Source organism: Malaclemys terrapin, chromosome 2 (genome assembly GCF_027887155.1).
Source record: "Malaclemys terrapin pileata isolate rMalTer1 chromosome 2, rMalTer1.hap1, whole genome shotgun sequence".
In the NCBI taxonomy this organism is placed as follows: domain Eukaryota; kingdom Metazoa; phylum Chordata; order Testudines; family Emydidae; genus Malaclemys; species Malaclemys terrapin.
Window position 1 is genome coordinate 68,532,322 of NC_071506.1, and position 18,479 is coordinate 68,550,800.

General features: G+C 39.4%; 1 protein-coding gene across 3 annotated transcripts in view; it reads left to right on the top strand.

Moving 5' to 3' along the window:
• The window catches only part of TCEA1 (transcription elongation factor A1), a 45,540-nt gene that overhangs the window by 11,301 nt on the left and 15,760 nt on the right, over window positions 1–18,479 (top strand). For all 3 annotated transcript variants that reach the window (XM_054018336.1, XM_054018338.1, XM_054018337.1), the window contains 4 exons: window positions 215–277; window positions 5,517–5,622; window positions 12,481–12,568; window positions 18,243–18,391. In XM_054018336.1, the coding sequence (XP_053874311.1) occupies window positions 215–277; window positions 5,517–5,622; window positions 12,481–12,568; window positions 18,243–18,391 (406 nt within the window). The remainder of the gene's footprint in view (window positions 1–214; window positions 278–5,516; window positions 5,623–12,480; window positions 12,569–18,242; window positions 18,392–18,479) is intronic.

Sequence of the window (18,479 nt, forward strand, 5' to 3'; positions counted from 1 at the left end):
AAAAACTTGCAGTGTCACTTCTTGTGCTAAGCTTGTTCCATGGATAAACAGTATTTAAGTCTTCAGAGTTATCAGTCTGGAACCTTTCACAGAACTAAAACTTATACTGTGGGGTTTTAAAGAGATATCACTTGTTTTCTGCTAAATGTTCTAAAAGTTAACTGTGTAGGAAATAAAATATATTTTGAATAATACTTTTATGCATGTTTTACAGGCTGGGGCACTGGATTTGCTAAAGGAGCTTAAGAATATACCTATGACCCTTGAGTTGTTACAGGTAAATTTTTTACATTGCTGTTATATTTTAAATATGAGCTTTTAAATGGCAAAAATAAAACCTAAGAGATTCTTAGATGCAGATCTGAGGTCCACCAGACTATTCTCTGTTCCTTCATCGGAGTACAGTGGAAAGGGTTTTGTTTAGATTACAAAATCTTTGGGGTAGGGAACTGCCTCTTTGCTTGTCAAGTACTGTACACCTGTGCTGCTTTGCAAATAATAAACCAAAATATATTGTCCATTTACCTAGACTGAGTCTTTCTGTCAGTTTGCATGCACCACTATAACTGGAATTCACACAGACAAGCCATCTCAAAGAACCACAGTTACTGTGCAGTAAATAACCAGTCTTTTCCTCCACACCAACTTATGACAACTCTTTTAGATTAGCTCTTGTCCAGGAGCAAGCCCTTGCAGATGCTTTTAAAACTTTTCTGTTTTATATATGGGCTAGAAAGATTGTGCATTGAGGCACAGCCTGAGAAAAAGGCAGCTTATCAACTATGTCGGCCTATTAGGGTGTTTCAGAGACGTATATTAGAGGCACAAATCTGCTGTGCTCTTGCACTGAGGAAGGAGAGAAACCTATTACAACTCTTTACAGGTGTAGCATGCTCTCTCCCTCTTGGATCTAGTCAACTCCACTGATCAGATCATAAGTGAGTGGAGCCATAGTTCTGCCCTGCCCTGTCTACTTGTTCACAGGAGGGATATGTTGGGTATGCAGCCCCTTTCTGCTTTCCCTGTATCTTAGTCGGTGAATAGGGTAGGTCTTATACAGCCATGCAGGTAAGTATAGGGGAGCCTAATATTCCCTTGCTCCCCCTTGCATCTGGTGAGGTGAGAGTGGTGTACAATCTAGCTCTCTTTTTGAGCTTTACCTATATCCAGGTATGCCTTTAATTGAAAACTAGGCTTTAATTGGGCCACAAGTAATCTTGCATTGAGAGGGGGAAAAAATCTATGATGATGAAATTTTCCCGAATCTGCAAAGCTCTTGGCATTGTCCCATGAGGAAACGTAATGGTATTATACTTAATAATTGTAACGCTTGGTAGCAAGTGCTATAATTAAGGTTGGAGGATACTTTCAAATATTACTCTGTTTTTACTTGCTTATAACTTTAATAGAATGCTTTCGATAATCTAGTTTCGGCCAAAAAATGAATTTTTGGTGGTTGCAAGTTTAAAGGAAACCCTTCTAGCTGTGTCTGAGTTATGAAGCTGAATGGTTTTTTCCCACTCTGTTAGAAGAATTTCCACACTTTATTTGTATGATTAAAAGCAGATGGACTATGAAACTTGCATGTTACTCAGCAGTGAGTAAGCTCTTGGGCTAAAGTAATTGGATGTATAATAATTGTGAAAAACTCAATAGACAGCTAAGATTTTTACCAGAGTCTATTGAAGGCCTTTCTTCTTTGTGACATTGCAATACGCACTGCCGCTGTGACAATTTGAATTAGAGGCATTGTACGTAAAATGCAGTCTTCCCAAATGACTCTTTAACAGTAAGGCTGCACAGATATTTGCATTTCCTGATTAATTTTAAGGTTTCAGTGGCAGTGCTAGCCTTGCCACATTGTACGTCCTGTATATTTTGTGGAGTACACTTATCAATTATATTGTTACTGTTCCAGAGAAAAGACTGCATGTATCCAGTGTGGTTGAGTTAACATTGCAGGAAAAATTCCATCAATTTTTTAAAAGTTTTATATTTGCCACTTACCATACTAAATGCAAAGAATTTTATTAGCTATGGAAGTCTATGAAGGATCCAAAAGTGCTTTACAGACTGTGTATAAATTCCTCTACTGCCAAAGTCCAGCCATCTATGAGGTGGGAAGATGGCGGCCATGTAGCTAAATTGGTGCACAGCGCCATGAATGAAAGCCTGAGGTGGGATGGAGAAACTTTGACCAAAAAAGGCAGGACAAATTCCGCTCTTATTGCATGAGACCTTCAAGGTCCATGTGGATTAAGTGTGGTCTTTGTTTTAACTGCATCAAAATTGATTAAACAAATTGATGACTGGAATTCCAATTCATAGTTCCAGAGAAATATAGATTTCATACCTGATACGTACATTGCTAACCTATCTTCTTTACCTCTCTATTGCTGTACTTTGGCTTAAATTATCAAAGAAGGAAATGCCATACTTTAAGACCAAAAATGCCACTCTGTTGTGCCAAAACATAATTTATAATTCTCAGTTTCTTGTTGCTTGTAACTTTATATTAAGCTAATGTTTCAGGTTTGACTTAATCATGGATTTTTCTTATGGTTTACGTATAAGGTTAAGATACTGGAAAAACCCACCAAACAAAATAACATTGTGTTCTTTGCTCTCTGAGCTGATAGTGCCATCCTTCCCTAAGAGGGAGCTACTTGTCCAATGGATTCCGCCTCTCCTATCTTGCCTGATGCTTGTAGCAGTGTCCTGAGACAGTTATGGGATCTATAAAAGAAAGAAGCTCCTCCTTACCACATTTTTCCCCTGCCCCCCAAAAGAACTATAAAGATTGGGATATCTCTGTAAAAGGGCATGGTGGATAGTTTACTTCATAAATAAAGTGCTTAATTTGCTAAGACTTCGAGGAAACAAGCCAGATAGATTAAGATTTTCATCACTGTTCTGTATAAGCCATATCACGCTACGTTTTGACCAACACATTTCTCTGCCACGCACGCCTCTCATCTCATTTAGTTTAGAATTTAATAATCACACATTTTTTTAAGTCAGAGATTTCCCAGTTCTGAGGCCTGAGGTTATTTGATGGGTTTCCTTTACTAAAACCTTGCAAGAATCACCTGCTTAGAAATTTGAGCAGTTGTCATATTCCTTGTTGCACACACAAATGTGGTACTGAGGTTTTGATTGGGTGAAGGGCATGGGGTAGAGGAACAAATGTGTAACACTGCCAATATGAATAAAAAAAACCCTCTTAATTTTCTCTTTAAAGAAGAAAAATAGTAATACCAGGCCATTACAAAGTAAAATAGAATAAACAGTCATAGCAGCTAGATCCTAAGATGTTTGAAGGTCTCTTTTCTTTGACAAAAATACAAAAAGGAATGCAAAAAAAGTGAGCCTATTAAAAGCAATATGAGAAATACACATTGCATTAATGGCTTAAATGACTTGAAATAAGAGTAACTCAACCTTTGTTAAAATTTGGCAATAAAGACAGGCTAGCGTTATATAAGCAAGATTGCTATTTTTTTTTTTTTAGCAGAAAGTAATCTGAAATCAAATTAGAAAACTGTATTAAATTTTTTTTGGCAGATGTTTCAGTTTTGGAGCAGGAGGAAGAGGGGAAATTGGAAAAATATCCCTCTACATGGATAGACCCCTGAATAACTTGGGAGTATATTAAAGTAAGAAATAACAAATTATTGTGCTAAATTGAGATTATATCCCACCTGCTAAGTTATAAAAGGAATGGATTGTAGAAGAATCTCTTCCTAACACTGTCGGTGGCAGTTGCACTTGGAGTTTTAATTGCTGCTACTAACAAGCAGGTATCCTCAAAGTAGTAAATGAGTTTATCGTGTATACAATATATAAGACAAAAAGGATAGAATGTTAGTAAAATTCTTGCTAGTCATGTTCTATGATACTCTCCATCAATATTTTAGCTTTTCTCCGAGCTATTTGCCGAAGGGTGGGATTTTCTAAGGCAGTGGTTTTCAACCCTTTTTCATTTGCAGACCCCTAAACAATTTCAAATGAAGGTGCAGACCCCTTTGGAAATTCGACGTGTGGTCCGCAGACCCCTACCATAGAAGTCTTAGACTGAAAAGTGACTGAACAGAATTCAACTATAAATGTTGCATGTCCTTGGCACGGCATTTGATGCGGCGTGAGAAAGGACACTAAACTGGGCATATGTGATAATGACAACACTTCTGGGCTTTGACCTGTAGGTGGGGGTATTGACATACTCTTGGTTGATCAGAAAAATGGAATGCCTTTTCTGGGGCATGAAACTTTATTTTCATTAGTCACCTTTCACGGACCCCTTAGACATAGTCTGCAGACCCCCTGCGGTCCACGGACCACAGGTTGAAAGCAACTGGTCTAGGGAGTTTAAGTGAATTAGGAGCACATCTCATGGGAAGTAAATGGGATTTGTTCTTTGAAGTCACTTAAGTGCTTGTGAAAATCCCACCTAAGATCTACTGAACTAAATTGATCATAATTATGAAATTCAAAATTTCTAACACTATGCAAACATCTATAAATCATTTTAGTATTTTTAAGTTTTGGCAAGTGTTTGCTGTAATTGAGGTTGCATAATAGCTTTCATTGTAAACACTCTGAACATTTTTTAACTTTCCTCTTTTGAGGCTGAAATACTCAGTAGTCTGTCTGAAGATGAATTGTTCTGGGAAATTTGAGCAGTAGTTCTTAAGCTGTCTTTAAGGGCTAGGAAACAGACAATAAACATGGCATTTTAAAAACAGTTTTCCAGTCAAAATGGAAAACAGTGAGAATTATCTGTTGGCAGCTACAATATGCCGTTGATTGCTAACAAGTATAAATATTGAACCTTGGGGACATTATTGACATTTTAAATGTACGTTTCTTAAATTACTTGTTCCTGAGAAGTTTCTTGGCTCACTAAAATGAGAACAGCAGTCATCAGGCAGCCTCGTAGAAAAGGTGGATTTCTTTATGTTCATAGATATATCTATGCATGTTGTCCCATCTCTCGTACTCTGCCTTTACCAGTCTTCTGAATAATAAGGGGTACTGAAATATTATAGGATCCTGTGCTGAGAGAGTGGACTTCTAATACACAAACATTGCCTCAAAGGAGCTTTAAGTGTATCAGGCAACATGGCTGTTTTTTTTTTTTTTTTTTTTTTTTTTAAAGTCATGCTATAGGATAACATCAAGTGATGCAATTTCTTTTTTCCTTTTGTAGAATGGACCTCTATCTAATATATTGAATGACCCCCACTTAAACCATAAAACATGTATTTTGTTCCAAGTGAACCTTTTTTTTGATTGCATGCTCCTATCAATAAAATGTGTTTTATCAGTACAAATGTGCAGGATGTCTTGTGAAAATCAATTCAGTAAGGATTTGCAACTTCATAAAGTAATTTTAGTCAACTTTATAAGGATACAACTGACTGGATGTTTACCTTGCATTGTCAAAATGCAGCTTAGCTTTTTGTATCTGTTAAATGTCTTTCACAAATTATAATGTATATCTTTTTCTATTGCAGTCCACAAGAATTGGAATGTCAGTGAATGCAATACGCAAGCAAAGCACAGATGAAGAGGTTACATCTTTAGCAAAATCTCTCATCAAGTCTTGGAAGAAGCTATTAGGTATGACTGCAAAAAGCTTTTTAACAATCTTCCTTCTCCCTCAGGCATTTAATTATTTGTATTGTGGGCATTATAAACTATTGCCACCATTTTTATTCTTGGCTCACCAGTTCTCCCATTCAATATTGAAGCTTTTTCTGCATCACCTGTACCATTTTCATTTTCCCTATGCCCTCTATCACTGCATTACTCATGGGTACCCTTAAGGGCCATAGTCATTGTAGCTTCATTGGGATAATGAGTTGCTAAGAACAGAGCAGCGTGAAGCATGTCTCTGTGACATGACTAATATTTATTGGACAGTCTCGCTGCTTGCTACTGAACTTAATTCCCGAGTGGACTTATTGCAGCATTAAAACCTACTGACCTTTTGTTTGTCTGGATCAACTATTCTCTGCCTCCAAAGTCTTTACACTACCTTTACATCAAGGTGTTAAAGGGTTTTAATCTTAATTGTCAGTGGGTCATAAACTATAGGAAAAGAAAATACAAAATTCAAAAGTTGATTTAATGCTATTAGTATTATGACTAGTACATAGCTCCAGTCTTATTGTAAGAAAACTAAAGTCTAACTAGTTCTGTGTGTCTCTTGCTCACTCTCTGAAACCTCAGTATTCATTAAAGGCACATGAATAAAGTGGATGGAACTTAAATAGTATTCCTTTAAATATTATGTACTAATTATTAACACATCTGAGGAAATTATTCTTGCAGCATTTTTTATGCCAGGACAAATCACATCACTGTAATCTTAGTGCAGTTTTAAACACCTGAATCTGAAACTCATGAACAATGTTTATTTGGAACATTGCTGATTACTCATATGTGGCTTCATCTCCCATTCACATGAACTTAAATGTAGGGAGTTTCTTCTGGTAGCTTAATCTTTAAAATGTGAGGTCTGCTTTTGTTTTACAGAAATTACAAGAGCTGCTGGATTAATAGAAGTCTTTTCAGTTTCAGACAAGTGTGCTATGCCAGCTGTCATCCAAGTTAGCTAGCTATACATTTCAAGGCAATCTAATTTCATCACCTTCACTCTTTTCTAAATGCTTGCAGGAATGGTTTGGCATCCATTTTAGAAAAGTGTTTCAATAAAAAATGACAAATTATGGGAGTGTTCTTAATGGGGGTGTTTCTAAAGTAAAGGCTTGTAAATACTGAATTAAAGCGTAAAACAATATATAGGACTCTAATACCTGGTTGAGCAGGCATTTTCTGAAGGCAGAAGTGCAGCAAGTGTACAGGTGAACAAGCTTCTAAAATCATGTCCTGTTTTGTTATTACCAAGAGATGTACTTTACCAATAATTTGATCTGATGTCTCTGGTAAATGTAACCTAATAAACTCAAATGCATACATTTTTGTGTGCCTTTATGTCAATATGAAGTCTTCCATGTACTTTGTCTACCTGTTATGTAAAACTGGAATTTGATTCCATATAAAAACAACTGAGCAAAATGCTGATAAATGCTAAGAGAACAATACAAAATGTTTTTTTCTTATTCAAAATGTAAATTCCTGCTGTTCTGATGTAAATAAATTAAAAATATGCCCTTCTTTCCAAAACTTGTTATAAATTATCAGTAAATTATCCCAATCACTAAGGCAACAAATTATATTTTCTTTATCATTTTCAGTGCAAACCTACAGAATGTGCTAATATTTTTTAAATTTCAACCATCTTAACTTTAATCTACTTTTTCCAGTGACATGTTTCTCCTTTTTCAACAATCTCAAAATATCCTGGAAAGCCAAACTTTTTTGAGGAGAGAAACGTTTTCCAATTATTGTGAAGATTGTTTCCCCCATCTAATTCAGAATATTTTCAAATTAATTATTTGTAAGAGCTGCAGATGGCTTCCACTGGGATTTTCCTCAGGATCATAAAGCTGGAGAACTATTTTTAAAAACAAACCATGGGTAAGCAAGAGTTGTCCATATGTCTCCTGAATTTTAAATTACGTTGAGATTTTTAATTACTAGAGATCAAAATGACTACTCCAGAAGTATATAGTCAAATATCCACTAGCAAGTAGGTGTAGCAGATCTCTCTTGTTAGTGAGGTTTTTGAAGAAATGGAAAGGTCTTGGACATACTTTAGAAATTGGGGGAAGATCTTGGATAGATAATAAAAATGCTGATTAATCACCAGTTCATGGTCTGATGAATATAGCTTTAAAAATAAACTAATACATTGCAATTCTGACAGTGAAGGAAAGATTTTAACAGTAAATAGGATCAGATTTCAAATTTCAATGCAGTAAGTGATGATAAAATGTATCTGAATTTCAGATTTTGTCCACCAAACTTCTCATTCCCCTGGTCCTGTCTGAATGTATACCTTACATTTTTGTCCCATATACTTAAGAGGATCCCTAAGATAGATAAATAGTTCAGAGGACATCTATATTGTCATTTCCTGGTGTGACAAAAGACATAAATGGAAGATTAAAAATCCTCATAAATTGAAGAAAAGATTACAAAATAGTAGCAATAAGGATAAAAAGAGCTCAACTGACTGGAACATTGCTTACTATGGAGAGGCTGCAATTACCAAACATTGCAACTTTTGTCATTTAGTTTGTAGCTGTGAGACTAGCTACTTTTGCCTAAATCTGACACTGGATCAAAATCACTTATTTGAGAAGCAGTCAAAGACCCACAAAAAGACTGAATAGTGTAGATTTCAGAGTAACGACATGCCAGGCTTTAAAGTTTGGCAAAGAGCTTCTTGATTAAATTAAAGCAGAAATAATTTCCAAAACATAACAAATCTTCCTTTGGATTCAGTGTATTTGTTCTGCTTGTCTTTACCAATCCTTACCTTGACGGTGACTGATTTTTAAACATTAGAATATATTGAGACATATGAAAGTGTTTCTCTTTAGAAGAAGAATTAACCTATTTCTATGTGCACTTTGAATACAGTAGAATCTCAGAGTTACGAACTGACCAGTCAACCACACCCCTCATTTGGAACTGGAAGTACGTAATCAGGCAGCAGCAGAGACCAAAAAAAAAAGCAAATGCAGTACCAGTACTGTGTTAAATGTAAACTACTAAAAAAGGGAAAAGTTTAAAAAAAAAAAAAAAAAAAAAGAGATTTGACAAGGTAAGGAAACTGTTTCTGTGCTTGTTTCATTTAAATTAGGATGGTTAAAAGCAGCATTTTTCTTCTGCATAGTGAAGTTTCAAAGCTGTATTGTCAATGTTCAGTTGTAAACTTTTGAAAGAACAACCATAACGTTTTGTTCAGAGTTATGAACAACTTCCATTCCCAAGGTGTTGATAACTCTGAGGTTCTACTGTAAGTTCAATAAAAGATCATTCTTACTCCCATTAAAAATGCTGGTTGGCTAGAATTCTGGCATGTAACTGTACTGATATCAAGTGGCACTAAAGTTTTGAAGAACTGGAAAACTGGTAGCAAGAGTTTGTGTTGGTGGTAATTAAAACTGAATCTTTTTTCTGAGACAGAGAGATGTGACAACACTGTATCCAGAACCCCAATTATTATTATTTCAGGAGAAATGTATGTAATTGCACCTGTGTATCCTGTCGGGTCTATTAAAATCACTGCCATACATGAAAACATAGCATTGATCATGCACATAACTGACTCAATCACCAATTTCCTTGGTCACCGTTTAAATCTGTTTCTCATGCATACCAGGGTGAATGTTGGTTCACTGCTATAAACTCCAACACATTATTGGAATTTAAAATGAATTACATTGTAGTGCACTGTAGAGTTGTGCAACTGGGCCAAGAGGGTGGAAAAGTTAGGGGCTTTATTTTGTTTTGTCATTGGTTTTGACTTTCACAGAAGAATTCGGAATACTGTATGTCTGGCTGCTGTACAAATCATTTCAGTGATGTTGTTTGTAGTGCTTGTAAAACAGGGTATGGATCAAAGATGGCAACCGAGACGGACAGCTGTTAACTGTTCTGAGCTCTGAAACCTTTTGTGAGTTGTTTATAACTGAATTTTTGAACTTGACATCTTTTTACTTGACAGGTTGTGTGTACTTTGTAAATTAAACATTTTGTTGCACTTTTAAGAATGAAGAGAGAACCTAAAATAAATCAGGTGAGGTTTTGAACCTCCGAGAATAATCAAAATTTCTCTTGATGAGAACCACATGAAGTGAGAAAACAAAGACTGGTTACAATATTTTTGAAGCTGAGCTAGTAGACTCTCAGGTGGTGGCTTCCGAGCATCTTCTGAAAGGAGACTTGGTGAGAGCTATAGGACAAGATCACTTTTTACAAAGTGCAGATAATGCTTGGAAGACCTTAGAAGCTACACAGGCCAAGCGGATACAGTTCAGATGAACATGCAAACTGTATTACTGGAGGTCATAAAAAAATCTTTCAGCCATGTGATGAGAGGAGAAAAATCTTTGCAAGTAGCGACACTTACTTGATATAAAGTAATATCAATTAAGTTGGAGCATTTGGGAAATACCATGAAGTGTATATTAACCTGCAAATGTCAGGTTAGGATGCTTCTGAAAAGCTTCTGAATTCCCATAGAAAGTTTGACCTTTGAAGGGAAGGGCCTATTGTGACTATTGCTCAAGTGAATAATTATGTAACAAATAGACAAGGTGGGTGAGGTAATATCTTTTCTTGCACCAATTTCTGTGGGTGAGAGACACAACCTTTTGAGCTTACAGAGAGTTGGTTAGGTCTGGGAAACTTAATCAGTGTGTCACAAGCTAATGTTTGAACAGATTTTTAACTACTTATGCTAAACAAACATTTCAAGTGACCATTCAAGTTGAAGTGGCCGGCTAACACCTCTCCACTCATAGGGAGGAAAGGAAGAAGGGGGAAATCACTGAGGGGTTGGCGTTGTTAGTGGATTAGAGATTGTTGTAATAAGTCATAAATTCAGTGTCTCTATTCAGTCCATGATTTTTAGCGTCAAGCAGAGTTATGAATTTAAGCTCCCAGGCTCGTCTTTTAAAAGGGTTGTGCAGGCTTCCTTTGAGGAAGAGGGCTGAGAGGTCAGATGCAGAGTGTTCATTTTGTGAAAAACATTTACCGACAGGTGATAGGGTGTTTTTGTCGTCTGTCATTTTCCTGTATAAGTTCATTCAAGTACATCTGAAAACTACCCTATGTAAATTAAAACGTCTAATTAGAAAAAGAATCATTCAATAATACTGCCTGGATTTCCAATGAGGAAACATACTTTATATTCCTGGAGACAATGGGTATGTCTACACAGCAAAGAAAAACCTGCAGCTGGCTCATGCCAGCCAATTTAGGCTCACGGGGCTGCGGTGGCAGGGGTTGTTTCATTGGCCTCAGACTGGAGTCTGAGCTGTGGGACCTTCCCACGCTGCAGATGTTTTTTTTTTTTTTTTTTTGCTGTGTAGACCTACCCAATGTAGCTACTGATATCTGCACCACAAAAAAAGGGAGGTAATATGTACGATGAAAACCAGTCTTTTTATTCTTGTGTCAAAACATCTCTCCTGGTTTGTCTTTTTATAAGGAAATCTTATAAACCATGCCAGACAGACTTTCCTGACTCTCATACTTAATAATCTGGAATTTCTTGCTCTATTCCTGCTTCTCTGTGAAACTCTTCTCTCATAGTGTTGTTTCTCAAAGTGCCACTACAGTATCTTTCCTCCTTGGATGTAAATTGCTGACAAGTGGAATTACCTGTATATTGTCTGTTTCAAGATTATTTTGTTAGTGCTTGCTATTAAAATATGGAGGGCATTTTTTAAATTGTCAGCCACCACTCTCACCTCCACCCACCTTCCTTATGTAAAGTGACTGTTAAGAAAGTTTCCCAGTCTGCTGCTGATGTATCAGAGAATTATGTGTGAATCAGCAACCTGTGATATTCTAGAACTATAGCATTAGAACGAACTGTAAGGGTTGTCTAGTCTAGTCCCCGGCCAAGGAGCAGGATTTGTTGTGTCTAAACCATCCAAGACAGATGCTATCCAACCTCTTGAAAACCTGCAGTGAAGGAGCTTCCACAACTTCCCTAGGCAGTTTGTTCCATATCAGTATACCATGAGATTTCATCAAGTGAAATTGTAGGCCAGTTAGTGGAAAAAGATGACAAAGTGCTAATACAACTCTAAAATTCCTGGTGAAAATATTCATGCAGTTGACGATAGAGAATGTAAGAATGGGTGAGGTTGTCTACATATATAGAATGTTTCCTGTATTATACATCAGATAGTGTTCTTTAGTTTCTATGGTGATTACTTATCTGTTCATACATAAAAAAAGGGGAGGGGTCAGTTTTCCTTCTATATGAGAAATGCAAATGTTTTTGTGTCTCAACGGTGTACTTGTTGAACTAGTCATTCTTCTTACGGTTTTAGTTTTCTTAATACATAAATATATATTGTGGATTTTCTTTTATTTTAATCTTCAGGACTTTTAAAATACCACTTCCATTTTAATGCAGCATCTATTGTATTTGCATAATTTTATGTTTTCTTTTCTGTTGTCTTCATTCAGGGTGATGAGTTTTAACTAAGTAATTCATTTTTTTATGTGATAGTTCTTAAACCTTTGATCCCCTAGTTTTTTTGTTTGGTCTTGTCTGTGTGGACTTAACTATAGAACTATATGGTGCTTTTTATATAAGCACTGAATATGTGGTAGTTTCATCCTAATCATCAGGGCAGAGTTTTCAAATTTGGATGCCTCAATAAGTGGCTTGATTTTCACAGGTATTGAGCACACTCAAATTCCCATGCGAATTGTGGGTACTCAACCCTTATGGAAATAAACTACATTGCATTTAACTTATACTTAGCTGCCATTTCTGTCCTATCAGAGGCAATGCTTATTTCATGGTTTGTACATTTCCAGATGGACCATCAACTGATAAAGACTCTGAAGACAAGAAAAAGGAACCTGCATCTTCATCACAAAACAGTCCTGAAGCAAGAGAAGAAAGGTATTTGAACCTCTGTGTGTGTATGTGTATAATATAAAATGAACTAGCAAAACAGATGAATTATTAATGTGAAGAATCAGTTTCTTCATAGGTGCTTCCCTAAATATTTAATTTTTGTACAAGTATATCTGGGACTAGGGAGGGCTGCCATGTTCTTGTATCAAACACACAATCAATGTCCAAAAAGTGGTGATGCCTGCACTGTCGTCAAGGTTGGACAATCATTATAGATCAAAATAGTCATCCAGGTCTTTTGTGGTGGGGATGAAGGTAAGTTAATCCTGCTGTTAATAATATGAAAAAATGGCAGGTGACTAGCTACAATATGGGTTAGGTAGTCAAAATATCCATCCTGCCTGCTGAAGTCATCTATTTAACATTCTTACTCTACAGTACTAGGAGTCTTAACAATAACCAGCCTATTTTAATCAGTATCTTGCATTTTAGGTAGAAACTAGGGCTGACAAGTGATTAATCGCACTGTTCAACAATAATAGAATACCATTTATTTAAATATTTTTGGACGTTTTCTACATTTTCAAATATATTGATTTCAATTACAACACAATACAAAGTGTACAGTGCTCACTTTATATTTATTTTTATTACAAATATTCGCATTGTAAAAATGATAAAAAGAAATAGTTTTTTTCAATTCATGTCATACAAGTACTGTAGTGCAATCTCTTTATCGTAGAAGTGCACACCCTGTTTGGGTATTGGACTATGCCCTGGACTCTGGGCTTCAAATTTTGTATTCTTTGTATCCTGCCTGTATTCCTTCTTGGTCAGCGATAACCACCTATGCTGCTTATACTATCTCGGGGAAAGCCCACATTGTAGGAAGGTGCAATACCTGCCCTTTCTTCCCCTGCCATACCCGGGAAGGGTGGGAACTTCTCTTTAGGAAGCACCTAATGGAAGACCGCAATTGGACCCAGGCCCAGGGACCCTATGCCCCATAGATCAGCCTTACTCAGCAAGGAGTGCGTCTCCTGCCACAAGGTCCAATTCAAGAGTGAGGGAGTCTTCTTTCCTCTCTCTCTCCTCCCCCATCTTCCCTCCCCTTCCCCCCCCAAATCCGTCAGTGGGCCTTGTCACGAGAGCAAAGAGCATTCTCGTAAACATGAGGTTGTCTTCCTCCAAATCCTCTTTGAAGACATCTGATTCAGCCCTGCCTAAACAAGGCAAGTCTATAAGCTTCAACTCAAGAGAACATAGAACATCTTAAGTCTCAGGGGCATGTGACAAGTCTAGGGCTCCATCAGCACCAGATTGTGATCCGGCAGCACTGGGGCCTCTGGTAGTCCCAAACACAACCCTGTGGTGCACCGGCACTGATGAAAACTGATCACTGAGAGCATTGATTACCTTTGGTACTGTCTTTGCCTTAAACTGCTGTGGCATAGACTCTTTACTGCGGCTCTGTTGGTTTGGGAAAGAGTTGAGATCTATGCTCCTCTTGTGGATATCTTTGCTTTCCAGACTCAGTGTCCCACTCCATCAAGTCCTTCCTTGAGAGAATATATAACTCGGCCAGGGGAGTTGGCCTTTGGGAGGAGTGTCTCCCATTCTATCTTTGGGCTTTGACTTCGAGTGGCATGGTTGGTACTGCTGTTGAAACCAGAAATGGCTTTCTTCCCATCGGGAGAGTCTGAGCTGTCCAGTGAACTGTTATTCCCTCTTCCACAACACACCTTCCTGGTCAGAGGATCTTGACCAACTTGGCACCAACTTCCACCTCATCACATTTCTTGGAGCCTTTGGTACATCATGCCATGGGGACCTTTGCAATCCTCATTCAACCCATCCTTCTGAGGATCCAACTGAGGAGGAGTGCACACCGAATCTGGCAGTTTCACCAGAACCAACAAGATTGCTGTCACCCTGTCCAGATGAGGCAGTGACTCCAGTGTGTCTGTTCCTGGAATTGCTTATAGTTATCGGGGAGGGAGGGAACCCCACAGAATTACAGGGCAGCTGCAGATTTCTTTTGAGGAGGTTCAGGATCCTCAACACAAGCTTCTGGACGTTCTTCAGTCCTCTGGCTTCATCAAAAAGTGTTCCCTGTTAAGAAAACCATCCTGAAGCCAGGTAGAGCATACCCCAGCTACCTGCACCCCTACCTCCAGAGGACAGAAACAGAAAAATCCCACCCCTCAGTCAGAGAGGTGGAATTTCTGTTCTCTCACCCTGCTCCCAAGTCTTTAGTGGTCCAGGCCACCACAAAGAGATTTAGGCAATAATATGTCCCGATTTATCCCAACTGATAAGGAGGGCAAGTGTCTCAACTTACTGGAAGGAAGGTCTTTTCTTCTTCTAGACTCCAGTTCAGGATAGCCAAGTACTAGTGGCTAAGTACAACTTTGTGAACTGTTCAAAATTCACAGAATTTCACAGACTCCCACAGGAGGACAGAGCTTGTTTCCAGGCTCTCGTGGCAGAACACAAAATGGTTGCCAGGACTGCTCTCCACTCAGCAGTAGATGTCGCTGATGCATCTTCCAGGGCGATGACTACTACCACGGTAATGCACAGGGAGTCGTGCCTCCGTGCTTTAGGGTTTCCCAGGGAGGGCCAGAACACCATAGAGGACCAAGCTTTCAAGGAGACTATCTATATAATCAGAGGATGGATGAGTCCTTACACACTTTGAAGAACTCCAGGGCAGCCCTCCACTCCCTAAAAATATATATGCACCTGCCCCACAGAAAATTTCATTGGTAGTCCTAGAAACCTAGACTGATGATTCAACAGTTCTTCCACCAAAGACCTTATGAGCCACTCCATAAGAGGCAGAGGGTTCAAAAGGCCTGCTTCCCCACACCTTCCTCCGCAGGTTTCTCATCCCAGTCTCAGCCCTCAGCTAAACATTGTTTTTGACAGGAACTTGAGAGCTGCAAACTACTAAGGGTATGTCTACATAGCACCTGGATTCTCGCGGCTGGCCCATGTCAGCCGGCCTGGGCTGCGGGGTTGTTTCATTGTAGTGTAGACTTCAAGCCTAGAAGTCTACACTGCAATGAAACAGCCCTGCAGTTTGAGCTCTGTGAGCCTGAGTCAGCTGGCACAGACCAGATGTGGGTTTTTCATTGCTCTGTAGACATATCTTAAGTCTAATGTCTCCAGACTCCCATGCAGCCTTTGAGGATCATCTAGCACTGTTTTTCAACACCTGGAGTGCAAAAACAATGGACAAATGGGTGCAGAACGTCATCCATTCTAGCTATTCAACAGAGTTTGCATCCCTACTTACTTCCCCAGCACCCTTTCAGGGGCCACTCTCATGAGAACATTTTCAAATAAGAAGTGAAATCCCTCTTACATTGAGGTGCGACAACACAGGTTCCTCTTCAGTACCAAGGGAGAAGTTTTTACTTGACATACTTCCTAGTACCTAAAAAGAAGGGCTGTTGGAGATCCATTATTGACATCTGCCATCTGAACTTTTTTATTCTCAAACTCAAGTTTCACATGGCCATGTTGGTATCTATAATTCCATCCCTGAAAAAGGGTATGTGGTTTACAGCTCTCAACATGGACACCTGCTTTCACCTGGGCATCCACCCCGCTCACAGATGCTTTCTCAGATTCCTGGGCTCTGATCATTTTCAATACAGAATATTCACTTTTGACATTGCTCCTACTATCTCCAGTGCCTTTACCAAGGTGTGCTCCATAGTAGCGGTTTATATCAGATGTTGTGGTTTCACAGTCCTCCCCTGTGTCAACAATTGGCTCCTTGTCACCAGGTTACACTAAAAGGACCATGTGTCGACTTTGACAATGCTGCAACTTCTCTCCTCTTTGGGTATCAGTGTAAATGCCGAAAAATCCATCCTCGGCCCTATGCAGACTTTAGACTTCATTGGGGGCATTGTTAAATTCAATCATGGCAAGGGCTTCCCTGCGAAGGGACAGGTTTCAAGCTATGAACAATATCGTAGACCAGATCATAAGCAACCCCCAAGTGCCTGTCAAGACCTCTGTCTCTCTCCTAGGCCATGTCGCCTCATGTACTTGTGTCATGTCATTTGCAAGGCTCCACCTTTGTTGCCTATAAGCATGGCTTCAAACAGTGTACTCTCCATATTTACAGTCCTTGAGCATCATAGTGACTGTTCCCTCCAAAGTGACATTGTCCCTATTATTGTGGAAGAATCCCTCCCAGGTATGCATGAGCATTCCCTTCCTTGCCTCTGCACTGGACAGGGCGATTGTACCGACACATCCCTATTGGGTTGAGGAACCCATGTGGACAACCATACAGTACAAGGCACCTGGATATAACAAGAATTCAGGATGCACGTTAATTTTCTAGAGCTGTAAGCAGTTTGAAGGGCTTGCAAAGCCTTTCTCCTGTTCATTCAAAGTCACTATGCCCTCGTAATGTTGGAGAACATCACAACTGTCTTTTGCATCAATAGACAGGCAGGAGCGAGATCCTTCCCCTTGTGTGCAGAAGCAGTCAGTTTGTGGAACTGATGGTGTTAGCCATCAGATTACCCTGTTGGCAGTCTACCTCCCACAAAACCAGAATGTACTAACAGATTCAGCAGACTCTTGGCTGTCAGTGTGGAGCAGGGTGTCGTGGGGTGTATGTACCCCACCTTGCCCCGGCAACAAAAGGGGTAATACAGACATTGCTGGCCACTGCTGATTGGTATCCTCACAGCAGCTGGGAGGATAAAAAGGCTGGGAAGCAGAGGGGTGTGCAGCTACCAGGAGAGTGAACAGGCCGTAGAAAGGAACTTCTGTCAGTAAAGTGCTAAAGAGCCGCCCAGGGACAACACCCCAAAAAGGGATGAATGGACCAACAGACTGAAGAGCCTGCAGAGGCCCAGGGAATGGTAGGAAGCAGCTCAGGGCACTGTCAGAATTGGTGAACCCTGATCCTGTTTGTCTATCTTGAGGGCCATGAGCTGGAACCTAGTTGAGTGAGTGGGCCAGGATTTCCCTACCAATCACTTGACGGACCTGAAATCCGAGAGGATTTTCCAGATTCTGGAGTACCAGGAATAGACTGACAGCCACGCTGAGCTGAGTGAGCCAGTGACCACACCCTGCTTGGCCAGGAGGGGCACCATTGCATTGACATACCGCCTCACCCAGGGTCTCCCTTGGCCCCCCAAGTTGGGCTGTAGCTGGGCTTAGGACCCTGGGGGAGACCCCATACCCTATAGACTGGGCCCACTCCCTGTGCTATGCTGGACTTGGACATGCTGAGAGGCCACCACTTCGGGGCAGGGGAAAACATCCTGGTGGGGGCTAGTTCCCTTACAATGCAAATACTGTGGGGGACTGATCTGCATTTCTGCCCCTACATGTCATTCCTTGTAAACTGCATATGTTTGGGGGCTGGAGGCATAAGTGGGGGCTGGAGTGGCTACTACAGCACAAGGGAGCCCAGAGGATCACTTGACCTGGGCACCCTCTTCAGTAAAATTCTTGTTGTACTCCATATCACATAGAAGCAAGTATTTCAAAGATCCTTTTTACTGAAGTTTAACAATGTCTATAGCTCTAAATAATTGCATAAATGTTATCTTTGCTCTGTTATGGGAATCTTGTTAATGAGATATAAAGATCAAACAAAAAATTTGTTTTGATCTAGGGTGAAACACGTTGGAGAAGAGACATTTCATACCACTTTTCTGTTTTTAACCTACTTTAGCAGTTCCAGTAGCAACTCCAGCATCAGGAAAGAGGAGGCTAATGCTTCGTCAGATTCCTTCATCCCTTCTTTTCCTCGGGCTCCAAGTACTTCAGATTCTGTACGAGTGAAATGTAGAGAAATGCTGGCTGCTGCTCTCAAAACAGGAGGTGAGCTTTGTAGAACTTATTTACAGTATTGGATTTTGTTCTGTTTCTTCTTCCCGTGTATCCTAGCACTGATTGTCAGACCAGTCTG